The sequence below is a fragment of the Camellia sinensis genome, chromosome 7 (assembly GCF_055761805.1).
Source record: "Camellia sinensis isolate YWXY chromosome 7, ASM5576180v1, whole genome shotgun sequence".
Lineage (NCBI taxonomy): Eukaryota > Viridiplantae > Streptophyta > Magnoliopsida > Ericales > Theaceae > Camellia > Camellia sinensis.
This window is the reverse complement of record NC_138967.1, coordinates 190,248,707-190,263,520: the sequence shown is the minus strand read 5'-3', so window position 1 is coordinate 190,263,520 and position 14,814 is coordinate 190,248,707. Positions and strand designations below refer to the sequence as shown.

The following is a 14,814-nucleotide window of genomic DNA, read 5'->3' as shown; positions in this document are numbered from 1 at the left end:
CTCTTAAACTCAATGCTATTAAATTTTTCTGGTTTTTCTCTATGATTTATTAAAACTTGAACATGGTTCTAGATAGGGACCAGAGTCGTTGTAACTATCGGATTTGGAGTACTACTTTTAGCAGTCATAATATCTTACTTCAAAAATCAGAAAAACCAAAATACAAATTAATTTTCTAGTTACTCAAACCAGAAAATAAATTATAACACAAAATAATTTTATTTTTCTAGTTACTAAAACTAGGAAAATAAATTACTATACAATAATTTTCTATAACACTATTACACAAAATAATATTATAAAATTGTTAATAACACCAGTATATTACTACTATTTGTCAAACAGTATATAACTACTATTTGTATTTTCCAACTAAAATATCACTTTGTAAAAAGCACAGAAAATAAATAAAATGAAGACACCAAAAAATAGTTTGTCTTAAGATTGTTGGACAATCTTAACTGTATTTTAAAATAAATAAATAAATAAATTATGTTTGTGTACTTAACAACAAACGGAATACATATGAAATAAAGGAAATGAGAGAAATTGTTTGATTACAAAAATCAAACCAGCAAATAAAAATAAATAAATAAATAAAATAACATATTCTTATTTTGTTACAAAAACAAAATCAGAATCTGATCAAATAAATAAATAAAACAAAAAGTAAATTAATTATTAACCTTATGTATTTATTAAACAAAATTCTGATCAAGTCCAGTGTTTAACACTGTGTCCTTAAGACAGATTTGTTCTCTCCACGGTGCTTTCAGAATGTTGACGTCTATCTCCTAGGATAAAATGATCAACAACAAACAGTAGCAGCACTACAAACTGTTTGCACAACGAACACACTTTGTGTTTATACACTTTCTCACAAGAAGATAATGCAACAAAATGCAGAAAGTAATTGCAAAATTTTTGGACGAAAAAATTAAAGTAAAAAAAACCAAATGAGGATTGCCTATTTATAGATGGAGTGGTGGTTGTTCGGTTTGAATTAAACAGCTACAAAACCAGTTTGAACAGGTATAGAATTTGTTCGGCACAAATTGAACAGTGAGGGCACTGTTTGGTTTGAATTTTAAACAGATATTGAATTTGTTCGGTTTAATTCAAACCGATTGAAACCTGTTGGGTTTAAATTTAAACAGATATGCATTTGTTCAGGTGGGAAAAAACTAGACAGCTTTTATTTCAAAAATAAAATTAATTTCAAATGTTTTTTACCCAAAAAGATAGGTATTGGGCTGAATAAGTCCAATCCAATTTCACACCACGCACTTGCGCCCAAGCCCAAGCCACTTGATCGACAGCTGTGCACACGTGTGTATTTATTTTGGATTCAATGGGTCTAGCCCACTTTGCTCATAATCACAAAACTTGGGTGCCCCTTGGGACCTACCCTAGGTTCCAAACTCAAGCCTTATAAACCCACTCAAAGTATGTTCACCAAATTAATGTGGGACAAGCCTTAAACAAAATCTTTAGGAAATTTCACCAAAAATACTATTTCCATGGAGCTCTCTTTGGCTTCAATTTTCCATTCACCCAATAATAGTTTTGAATAACTAAATATATCACGTGAATCATAACATGGGATAAAATGCGTTACTACTTAGACCTGCCAACTTTGATGCATGAGTCTCACCTAAAAAATAAACCAAAGTTAAGAAAAAATCCATTTTTTCCAAAACTTTCAAAATCCATTTCTTACTGAATCTGCTCTCTCCATCCCTATTATTATTCCATCACCAGCAGCACTATCATTTATGGTCACACAAATCTATCATTTATATGGGGTTCAAACTAAGTTCAAAGGGCTCTCTCTCTACTCTAAGTAGGCTTCAAATCAGTCCAAAGGCTTACGACCATACCCATCTTTGTATGGCTTTCAAGTATTGGGTTTGGTTAAAAACGCGATAAATTGAATATGTTGTATTTAGTGGATCGATCTAATTTTTTGAATGAATGAAATACTCAAAATGTCTAATAAAATGAACAATCCAAATCATACCAAACAATGGGGATCCTCCTCCTTTCTTATAAAAAATTATAAAAATATATGTTTCTTTTTGAGATTTTGAAAACAAAATCTATATTAATTATGAAATTTAAAATAAATAAAAAAACAAATAGATCTATCTATCCCATTTTAAAATTAATTTATGACAAACTAATTCCAAAACAATTCATGGCAAGGTAACTAACTGTATATTTGGTATCATAACATTTATTTTCTTTTTGATGATGGGTAATTGGGAACTTCTGCTCAAGGATTATACCCTAGAACTAGTGCCCGCATATGGCAAAGTTATTAAAATCAAATCACCATCGTAAATTCTGATGTATCTAAAATAAAATAAAAATACACCATCGTCATTTTTATGTCTTTGTGTGTGTGGAGTGTTCGGTTTGGTCTTCTTCGCCTCAAAAACCCTCCAACCAATTTTTAAATCCTTAAATTTGTGAATAAAACTTAAGTCAGCAGTGGTATTATCATTTAAAATATAATTATATATTCCAATCGGTAAAACGGATGATATAACATAATTTTAGAGACTTTAAATTTTTGTAATTTACATAATGGGTGGAGTTTATAGTTTTAAAATGACAATATCATAACATATGTTAATATATTAATTGATATACTAATTAGTATATATAATACCACTTATTATTACATAATTTTTTTTATCCAGGAAGCTACGTCCCAGTCCCAATCATGTTTTTTTATTTTTTATTTTTTATCAAGTATGAAACCGGCAAAGAGGGCCCCCCCAACGCATTATTTTAAAACCTCTATACAAACTACAAAAGATGAACGAGTACACTGATCTCTATTATTGGGTTCAACTTGGGTCCCAAGGTCTACCACTAAACAAAAAATGGTAAATTATAAATATTTAAGATTTGATTAAAATATGAATCGCTTTTTATAATTTTAAAAATTATATTTTATCTTTAAAGTTTTTAATTTCATAATAAATTATCATTTTTATTAATAAATTATTAAGTTAATTAATAATTTTTAATGATGTTAGAAATATGTTTCAATTAATAATTTAAGTAATTTTATTATTGTATAAGAGAGTAATTATGAATTTTATTTTTTAATTAATTCTGTTAAATAAAAAATTTCTGACAATGAGGTATTTGTAATTTTTCAAATCACAGAAAATAATCTATATTTCAAGCAAATTTCAAGAAGTGTGTATTTGTAATTTATCCAACAAAAACGTGAAAGATTTCATTTAACAACTTAACATTTTAGGTAAAAAAAACTATTTAAAAAGTTAAAAAAATAAAAACAAATCATACCAAAAAAAAAAAAATCAAAAAATCATTCTCATTCTCTTTGATTTTTACACGATTTTTGTAAAAAAACTACAAAAATATTTTCAAATGCTTCAATTTTTTTACCTCATTTTAGCCAAAAATAAAAAATAAAAAAAATACTAGAACAAAATTTACTACACATAACATAATGCAACTTCCTCCATTGTAAGAGTTGCGAGAATTGTTACATGGAAAATCTGGATTACATCAATTAATAATGGATTGCACAAAAATATATGATTTTTTTTTCATTCATAAGTAAAATGTAGGGCAAAATTCTTTTTTTTTTTTTTTTTGTGGTATGATTTGATAATACTTTACTTTCTTATCTTTTAAAAATAGTCATATGCTCATGTTGACACCATATTTTGTTTTTCTATCGATTGTAACCAATTTATTGTGACAAAATCTAATTTTATTGAGATAGCTACAGGCTAGAAAAACAATTCATTATAAATGACTGTAAACTGAAAGAAATTTAAGAAGTCTGTCGACAGATTTGTGATCTACAGATCAATCACAAATTATTTCTTATTGCTATTATTGTTGTTTATGCTTTATATATATATATATATATGAATGCATGTATGTATATATAATTCATGATATATATAATTCAGGGAATGTTCTCTCTCCGGCCCTATTGTTATTCCATCACCAGCAGCACTATCATTTATGCTCACACAAATCTGTCATTTATATGGGGTTCAAACTAAGTTCAAAGGGTTCTCTCTCTCCTCTAAGTAGGCTTCAAATCAGGTCCAAAGGCTTACCACCATACCCATCCCCATGTGGCTTTCAAGTATTGGGTTTGATTAAAAATATGATGAATTGAATATGTTATATTTAGTGGATCGATTTAATTTTTTATATGAAAAAATACATAAAGTATTTAATAAAGTAAACAGTTTGGATCATCAAAACGGACCAAACAATACCTTTAGATTAGTGGGGATTAGGGCTGAGCATAGAGTTATCCAAACCGTACAATCCGTTCAACCCGAATCAATCCGCATACAAATGGACAGTTTCACAGACATAATGCGGGCGGATGTGATTTGGAATATGGTATGATTGTAGGTTGCGGGCGGGTTGCGGGTTTAACCCGTACCCGCAAGAACTCTCTCGCACTTAGACTCACTTTTCAAATAAATTTATTTTTATTTTTATTTTTTATTTTAAACTTGGACCGTTATTATTTTATTATTACATTTTTCTGAATGTAAAAGTTAATGAAGAATTACTTTTAGGTAAGCTTAAGATTTTGAATGATTTTACTTTAATTGTATTGTTAGGTAGTAGATAGTGAATGAGATTGATGACCTAGTTTAGGATTTTGAAAGGTGTGCTTTTGTTAGTTTATGATTTGATTTAAAAGTTTACGATTTTGAATGATTTGTTTGTGTTAGGAATTGATTTTGTTATGTTTTTAATTTTATAAGTTTTAATTTATTAATTATAAATGTTGGAACATTTTAGAAAATGGGGGGAAAAGGGCCCAAAAAATATTTACAAAATGGAATGTGGACAAGTCTAAACCGATCCACAAACCGTCCAAAACCGAACTGCAACTATCCCTAGTGGAGATCCTCCTCCTTTCTTATAAAAATAAATTTTTTTTTTTAAGATTTTGAAAACAAAATCTATATTAACTGTAAAATTAAAAAACAAAAAAACCAAATAGATCTATCTATCCCATTTTAGAATTAATTTATGACAAACTAATAATCTATATTAACTATGAAATTGAAAAAAAAAAAAAAAAATCTATCTATCCCATTTTAAAATTAATTTATGACAAACTAATTCCAAAACAATTCATGGCAAGGTAACTAACTGTATATTTGGTATCATAACATAATTATTTATTTATTTTCTTTTTGATGATGGGTAATTGGCAACTTCTGCTCAAGCATTATACCCTAGAACTACTGCCCACATATGGCAAAGCTATCAAAATCAAATCACCATCGTCATCTTTATGTCTTTGTGTGTGTGGAGGAGAGTTCGATTTCGTCTTCTTGGCCCTGAAAATCCCTCTAGCCAATTTTTAAATCCTTGGATTTGTGAGTAAAACTCAAGTCAGCAGTTCCATGGCCCGTCAGCATTTGCGGTTTGTGGGTCCCGCTGTTTTCAAAACTTAAGTCGGCAGTTATATTATCATGTGGAATAAAATTATACACATTAATTAATTAGTATATCAATTATTAATAGATGGTATAATATAATTTTAGAAATTTAAAATTTTTATAATTTGTATGACGGGTGAGATCTATAGTTTTAAAATGACAACCTCATATTAGATGTTAATATACTAATTAATATATATCAATTAATACGTATGAGATCACTTATTATTACAATAAATTTTTTCTCCAGAAAGCCACCTCCCAGTCCCAATCATGTTTTTATATCGAGTATGAAACCGGCCAAGAGAAAACCAACGCCCCCAACACATTATTTTGAAACCTCTATTGCATACAAACTACAAAGTTGAACGATTACTTTTTTTTTTTTTTTTTTGAACTCAAGTTGAACGAGTACTCTGATCTCTATCAGTGGGTTCAAATTGGGTCCCTAGGTCTACCACTAAATAAAATAAATAAATTATAAATGCACTTTTTAAAATTTGATTAAAATATGAATCGTTTCCTATAATTCTAGAAATTACTTTTTAATCTTGAGGTTTCTAATTTCATAACAAAGCGTTCCTTTTATTAATAAATTATCAAGGCGATTAACAATTTTTAATAATAATAGAAATATTTTTCAATTAATAATTTAAGTAATTTTATTATTGTATATGAGAGCAATTATAAATTTCATTTTTTTAGCTAATTCTGTTAAATAAAAATTATGACAAGGGATATTTGTAATTTTTCAAATTATAGGAAACAATCTGTACTTTAAGCAAACCTCAGAGGGTGTATTTATAATTTATCCAACAAAAAAAAAAAAACTAAAACATGAAAGATTTTGTTTGACAACTTAACATTTTAGGTAAAAAAAATTATTTAAAAAGTTAAAAAAATAAAAACAAATCATACCAAAAAAAAAAAAAATCAGTCATTCTCTTTGATTTTTACACGATTTTTTTGTAAAAAACTATAAAATATTCTCAAATACTTCAATTTTTTTTTTACCTTATTTTAGCAACCAAAAAAAAAAAAAAAAACTAGAACAAAATTTACTATATATAACATAATGCAACTTCCTCTATTGTAAGAGTTGCGAAAATTGTTACATGGAAAATCTTGATTATATCATTTAATAATGGATTGCACAAAAATATATGAAATTATTTTCATTCGTAAGTAAAATTTAGGGCAAAATTAATTTTATTTTTTTTGTGGTATGATTTGATAGTAGTTTACCTCCTTATCTTTTTAAAAATAGTCATATACATATTTTGTTTTTCTGTCGATTGTGACCAATTAATTGTGACCAAATCTAATCTTATTGAGACAGTTACAGGCCAAGAAAACAATCCACTACAGATGACTGTAAATTGAAAGAAATTTGAGAAATGTGTCGACAAATTTGTGATCTATAGATCAGCCACAAATTATTTCTTATTGCTCACTACAAGAAAGAACAGCTTTGGCGATTAGTTTTGCCGACTAAACTCAATTTAGTCGCCAAAGGGTTATGTATTAGCTACTAAAAATTAGTTGGTTGCCAATGGTTCATACATTGGCTACCAAACAACATTTGGTCGCCAAATATTCGATTATTAGCTACTAAAGTTTATTGGTCAGCAAATGTCCCCTATTTCGCTACCAAAATAATGTGTAGTCAGAATTTGTCTTCACTTTTGGCGACAAACTACGTTTTAGTCGTTGAAAGTATACTTTTCGGCGACTAAATATGATGTTAGTCACGAAAAATAACTATATTATTTGTTTAATTTGTATTTATTTAATTTTTGGCTACTAATTGTACAATGGTCGTGGATTTTTTTGGTTTGGGCGACTATTTCAATTTTGGTCGCTAATGAGAATTTTACAATTTTCTGGAGGGAATTTTACAATTTTACAATTTCGACTATTTCAAACGTGCCACCATTTTTTGGAGGGAATTTTACAATTTTCTTAAATTTATTAGCGACGAAAAATTAGTTTGGTCGAGAATTATTATTTGATTTTTTTATTTTATTGCCAAAGCAGTCCATTTCCCTCCCTCTCGCACTCCCGCGTCTGATTCTGCTCTGTCTTCATCGCCTTCAGTGCAAATATCTGGATCATCCCCCGAACTCCGGTATGTCCTCTCTCTCTCTCGCTCTCTCATAGAGGCCTCTCGGTTTCCCTCTTTCTCTCTCTCTCTATCTCATTCACATCTCTGCCCTCTTCTCTACAGCTTTGTCTCCATCGCCATCATTGCAAGGCTTGGTGGATCATCTCCCAAACTCCCTTCCAGGTATGTCCTCCATTTCGCATCTGTCTCTCCCTCTCCCTGTATCTCCCTCCCGATTTCACTCTCTTTGCCTCTGTCTCTGTTTAAACACTCACGCGCACACACACACACACACACACACACACACACACACACACACACACACACACATACATACATACATATATAGATATATATCTATATATATATATGTGAAAACACATAGATTTATGTGATAAATGCTGAAAATTAGGGCATTTTTTTTGAAATGTGATTGAAGTTAACAGTTAGGGCATGTTTGTCTATGTTTGGAATAGAATGGTTGTAATAGAAACCTTTGGCTACTACCATGTGGACAAGAATTTTTAGATGAAATTTTTAACAATATGATAGCAGTTCTTGCAAATTGATGTCTAAGAGACAGTTGTCCACACTGGTGATATGTGTAATTCTATTCCTCTAAATCATCCCATGCAATGTTCTTTTCACTTAGCATAAACATCTAAACTAAGTGTTTTAAATATTGTGGCAGCAATGAAATCTTGTATTGGTATTACTAGCAATGTATAGTAGTACCATCATCTTTCTCTAGGAGTACTACTATATAAAACTGGATCTTGGAATCAGACCTCGAGTGAAACACATTATTAGAATTAAGCACTTCTCTCATTTGCATAAGTTCTTAATTAAATTCTAGGCTTCGAGTTGTTCATTAGAAAATAGATATATCTTTTGGAGAATATTATTTTGTCATTGTATTGGTATTATTGGCAATGTATAGTACCTTTTGAGAGAGACATGAATGGTTGGAATAGAAACCTCTAGCTGCTACCATACGGACAAGATTTTTTATATGAAAATTTTAACAATGATAGCAATTCCTTTAAATTGATGTCTAAGAGACAGTTGTCCACACTGGTGATATGTGTAATTCTGTTCCTCTAAATCATCCAATGAAATGTTCTTTTCACTCAGCATAAACATCTAAACTAAGAATTTTTTATTTTATTTGAATGCCGTGGCAACAATGAAATCTTGTATTGGTATTACTGGCAATGTATAGTAGTACCTTTTGAGAGAGACATGAATGGTTGGAATAGAAACCTCTAGCTGCTACCATGTGGACAAGATTTTCTAGATGATATTTTTAACAATGGTAGAAATTTTTGCAAATTGATATCTAAGAGACAGATATTTATATTGTCCACACTGGTGATATGTGTAATTCTATTCCTCAAAATCATCCAATGCAATGTTCTTTTCACTCAATATAAACATCTAAACTACAAAATATATATATATATATATATATATTATATTATTTTTATTTAAATGTCGTGGCAGCAACGAAATCTTGTTGTGGGAACAAAAAGAGCCATATGTCAGTCAATGGCTAACGCTCTAGCCACTTCAGTTTTAGTAATTCTCTTTTGTGTGTTGCCCTTGGTGGCCGATGATGGTATTTGCCAGTCAATGATGGTGTCACAAGGCTATGTTTGTGAAGACCATTAAGTATGATTTTTTATGCACTATTTAATGTACTATGTCCTCTGAATTATGTATTTACTGATGGATTAAGCGACTTGAATGAAATTAACTTTTTACGAAACCATTAAGTATGATTTTTTAGGTTATGTTTGTGTTGCCCTTTTTTTGAATTTCGTTTTTTTGTTTTTGTTATTTTGTTATTTTTTTTTTTAGATAACCAAGGTCGAATGAACATAAATGACCAAACAAACTATGTTTGTCTGCTTATAGCCAATCGAATGAGGCTAAATTGATGAAATTTATTCAACCTTAGTAGTCCAAACAACCTTAAAATATTTGGCTGCCAACCTTAGTAGTCCAGTTTTTGCCCAAAGTTGTTGCTTAGGCAAAGTGTTGTTTCCTAAAGGAAGGCCCCACAAGTGTATTTGAGGTCAGTGAGCCTACAGAACAAAGGCTTAGTTTCTTGCATTATAATGCTCCTTTCAGTAGGTATGTTAGTGTCATATGAAGTGTTTCCCTTGGTTCTCTTGAGCAAATTGATGCATCTTAACATGCCCTTGAATATGAGTTAAGTTCCCAAAGTTTCCATTACTTACATTTATAGATAAAAATATTATATTGTTTGCAAACTACAAATAAGACTCGAACCAGTTATTCAACTTAGCAAGAATGAAGAATCCCTGAATACCTTTTCTCCTTGGCCTTCTAAATATGCAACTCAAAATAGTTGACGCAGTGACCATAAAATGCTTATCATGTCATGCACACACACTGTGAAGAGCATGAAAATGGTTTTGATTCTTTTCATATATCATTCTATTATTGACCATATGGTTTCACTAGTACTAGTCCTCTACTAGTTATGCTATCTAGTGGTCCAAAATTACGGGTCATTTCTTAAATTAACTTCCATAATTACGCATTGTTTTAGAACAAATCGTGTCATAAAGTCCCACCCTAAAAGAGATTTATGTGACAAGCCAAACAGTGAATGAAAAACAACATAATCTATCTCAACTTGAAATGCGTGTTCTCATTTGTTCCTCGGTTAATCTTTGTGTGAGTTGTAGGTGACAAAATGGACAAGAGTTGGATGACGATAAATAATAGGCTGACAAGTAAAGAGTATCAACAAGGGGTGAAGTCATTCCTTGATTTTGCTACGGCAAATTTAGGCGTAGAGGATGAAATTAGGTGTCCGTGTGTTGATTGCATTAATGGCATAAAATATAGCAGACAAGTTGTGTGGATGCACTTGATCCGAAGAGGAATGGCATCTTCGTATATAACTTAGGTGCATCACGGGGAACGTGTTCCCGTGTCTCGTCCTAGTGCATCAAATGACCAATGTGGAGGTAGTGGCGAATGTATGACAGATATCGATGATCCGCCCATGGATGAATTGCCTATTATGTTGGAAGAAATTTACGTGAGTGGTCTTATGGATGATCATACCGACGAGGAACCTAATGGTTTGGAGAGGGAGGATTTGCATAAGTTCACTAGGTTATTCGAAGATGCACAACGCAAAGTTTACCCGACATGTGAAAAGTTTTCTGTGTTATCATTCGTCACTAAGATGCTTCATGTGAAGGTGTACAACAAATGGAGCAACAAGTCATTCGATATGGTTATGTAGGTATTCAAGGACATTCTACCAGAATGTGATCAAACAGTTCCATGGACACTCTATGATGCTAAGAAGTTCTTACGTGACTTGGGTTTGGGATATGAAACAATTCATTCGTGCAAGAATGATTGTGCACTATTTTGGAAGGAGAGTGATAATTTGGAGAAATGTCCTACATGTGATGCGTGTAGATACAAGTTGAACGATAATGGTGGTAAAAAGATTCCACACAACGTATTACGGTACTTTCCATTAACACCGAGGTTGAAAAGATTGTATATGTCCAAAAAAACAGCCGCAGATATGAGATGGCACAATGAGAAGCGTGTGGATGATGACATTTTAAGGCACCCGGCCGATGGTGAAGCATGGAAGGACTTTGATAAGCAACATCCGACGTTTTCTGATGACTCTCAAAATGTAAGGCTAGGGCTGGCAACAGATGGTTTCAATCCATTTGGGAATATGAGCACATCATATAGCATGTGGCCCGTAATCTTAATGCCTTACAATCTCCCACTGTGGAAGTGCATGAAAGAGCCATATTGCATGATGTCATTGCTTATTCCCGGACGTTCGACACCTGGAAGAGACATTGATGTTTACTTGCAACCATTAATAGAAGAATTAAAGAATTTGTGGGAGCATGGTGTGCAAACATATGATGCATCGAACGGGCAAATTTTTAGAATGCATGCGGCGGTAATGTGGACCATAAATGACTTCCCTGCGTATGGTAACATGTCAGGGTGGAGTACAAAGGGTTACTTGGCTTGCCCTAATTGTAACAATAATGCATCGTCCCAGGGATTACGGAGCAAAATAGGGTATATGGGTGCTCGTCGCCACTTGCCTGAGAACCACACTTGGCGAACAAGTAAGCTCTTCAATGGTCAAACGGAGCATAGGTCCAAACCTTTGGACTTATTGGGGGACCAAATACTAGAGCAAATTGATTCTGGGACTTACAAGCCGTATGGAAAGCACCCACAAAATCGAAAATGACAAAGGAATGAACATCAAAATTTGAATTGGAGCAAGAGAAGCATTATGTTTGACTTGTCCTATTGGAAAACGTTGAAGCTTCGACACAACCTTGATGTCATGCATATTAAAAAGAATATATGTGAAAATGTCGTTGGGACACTTTTGAGCGTAGATGGAAAAAACAAGAACACGGACAAAGCACGCTTAGATTTGGAGGACATGAAAATATGTAAAGAGTTACACTTGAAGAGGCGTTCTAATGGGTCCTTTGAGAAGCCTCCCGCATTGTACACATTGTCTGTGAAAGAGAGAGAAGGCTTTTGTGATTTCTTGAAATCAATGAAGTACCCTGATGGCTTTGCAGCAAATATCTCCAATTGTGTGACCGCTCAGGCTGGAAAATTATCTGGTCTCAAAAGTCATGACAGTTATGTCCTTATACAACGCCTTCTTCCAATTGGGATGCATGGCTACCTGAATAAGGAAATTGGAACGACACTTTTTGAGTTGGAAAATTTCTTCAAACAATTGTGTTCAAAGACATTGAGGCGTTCAGATTTGCAGAAATTGGATAAACAAATCGTACTCGTACTTTGTAAGCTTGAGATGATTTTCCCGCCGGCTTTTTTTGATGTCATGGTCCACTTGGCAATTCACTTGCCTCGAGAGGCTATGCTTGGAGGCCCAGTGCAATATCGATGGATGTACCCAATTGAGAGGTATTTACTCATCCCTCGTATTACTGTCAAATTTTAATTAACGCTTTAGTGCTGATATAAAGATTGCAGTATAACATTGTCATTGGCTTGGGATTTAGGTTGCTTGGCCGGCTAAAGGGGTTTGTGGCCAACAAAGCTCATCCTGAAGGTTCTATTGCCGAGGCTTACATTTCCAAAGAATGTACAACGTTTTGTTCAATGTATTTGGATGGAGTTGAAACATTGTTTAATCGCCCAGAAAAGAATTATGACATGGGTGACCGTGGACCAGGGTTGGCGGTATTCACTCAAACTGTACGTCCCTTTGGTGTAATGACAAGGGCGTCCGATGTGTCCGTAGCTGAACGCGAGGTGGCTCATTGGTTTGTCCTACACAATAGCACAGAAGTGGATAAACACGTAGAGTATGAATCCTCCAAACGTATTTATAATGTGTTTGTTGTAAATTGATTAGTCTTTATCTTAGTAAATATTTATGAATCGCATTTATTGTAACTAGGGAGCACAAGAACTTGTTACACCAAAGAGCCGGTGCGTTCGACATTGAAAACAGACATCGGAAAGAATTCCCTAAATGGTTCAAAGATCATGTAAGCTAATATTCTCATATCCTACCACAAATCGTACATTACGTAAAAAAAACGCATGCTTGTAACATGACACATGTTCTTCATGTAGATGAATGAATTGCGGAGCAAAGTTTCCCCTGAAGCAACTGATGATATGTGGTCATTAGCCAATGGTCCTAGTGGCTTAGTGAACACATATCCAGGATGTATTTGTAATGGTGTCCGTTATCATACTATCGACCGTGACAACCATCGGAAAAGTCAGAATAGTGGATTAGTCGTGGAAGGGAAGCATGAAGGGCAATTGATACACTTCTATGGACACTTGTGCAGAGTGTGGGAACTGAACTATTTGTTCAGACGTCGGATTGTATTGTTCTAATGTGAATGGTTTAATAGCGGTAGTAGTAAAACTATGCATGTAGAACCACATTTCACAACAGTTGATGTAACAAGTCGATGGTACAAAGATGACTCATTTGTATTACCAAGTCAAGTTGAACAAGTATTTTATGTTAATGACACCAAATTAGGTACCAATTGGAGAGTCGTTGAAAAGTTCCAACATCGAGGAATTTGGGATGTGCCAGAGATGGATGTCGTACAACCAGATGATATGTTCCAACAAGAAGAAACCATTGAGGTCGTACTTGCTATGGCTATTGATGATGATGTGGTTTTGCGTTGAGATGATATTGAATCTGAAATTATTCCCATGGAAGTTTTGCAATCTGTCAGAGGGGCAGAAGCCAAGGGTGTTACAGATGATGCCTTCATTTGTGATAATGAAGATGGATTAATGAGGGAAGGTGACGACACAGACGAAGAATATGACCTACAAAGTGATTTTGTTACAGATGTTGATGTAGAATCTTGATGTATATCATGCTTTAGTTCATGCCATAATTTGAGCAATGTGAATGTTCAATTGGTGCACAAATGCAAAGGAAACTCAAAATAATGATGGGGGATATATCTTCGTAAATGTTAATAGACTCAGAAATAAATGTGTGTTTAAGGCATCTAATCCAAATTTGATGGAGTTGTGTGAATTGGTTAAAACTAGGATGGCTCTGTGGTTGATTCCATATTCCTCAAGAGTTCCATTTCTCAACCAATGATTTCATTTGTAATTTAGGGCAGATCAGAATGTGTTTTGGAGGTGTTGAGCTGTACTGAAATGGGTGGAGTTTTGCTGTGGGTGTACCCACTCAGTGCAGAAGTGCAGGCCCTGGGCTTATGTTTTTCTTCTCTGCCATTCTATGTTTTTTTTCTCTGGTTTATCTCTGCCCTGGCTTCGGAAATCTGCCCTGGAAGGCTTGTTGTCCAGAATGAAGTGGGAGGTATTTTTGGTGTATCTTTGGTAGTGAAGTTTATGTGTAGCTTTGGTATTTCCCAGTATGCTTACTGTGTCAAGTAGAATGTTTTCTGAGGAGGCCTGGAGTATATTCTCTGGAGCTGCTGTCAAATGGTTGGCCTACTGTAAATGTGGTGTTCTATTGGGCTGCTGTCAAATGGAAGGGTGCTGAACTGTTGCATTGTGGTGTTTTGTTTTTGTCTTGTTATTGGTGATGGAAGGGTGTATTGGATCTGGTGTGTTATGATCTGATTGTGAGGGATGGGTCAGTACACCCCTGTTTTGTAGTTCTGATGGGTTACTGTCTCATGTTGTTTTCAACAACACATG

The 14,814-nt window shown here is 33.2% G+C and overlaps 1 protein-coding gene across 1 annotated transcript; it reads left to right on the top strand.

Moving 5' to 3' along the window:
* The first annotated feature begins 10,591 nt into the window (after positions 1 to 10,591).
* On the top strand, positions 10,592 to 13,815 carry LOC145796405 (uncharacterized). The gene is made up of 7 exons (XM_082881502.1): positions 10,592 to 10,816; positions 10,862 to 11,272; positions 11,936 to 12,558; positions 12,657 to 12,920; positions 13,058 to 13,148; positions 13,237 to 13,427; positions 13,527 to 13,815. The coding sequence occupies exons 1-7, from the start codon at positions 10,592 to 10,594 to the stop codon at positions 13,813 to 13,815; spliced, it is 2,094 nt and encodes a 697-aa protein (XP_082737628.1).
* Positions 13,816 to 14,814: the final 999 nt, after the last annotated feature.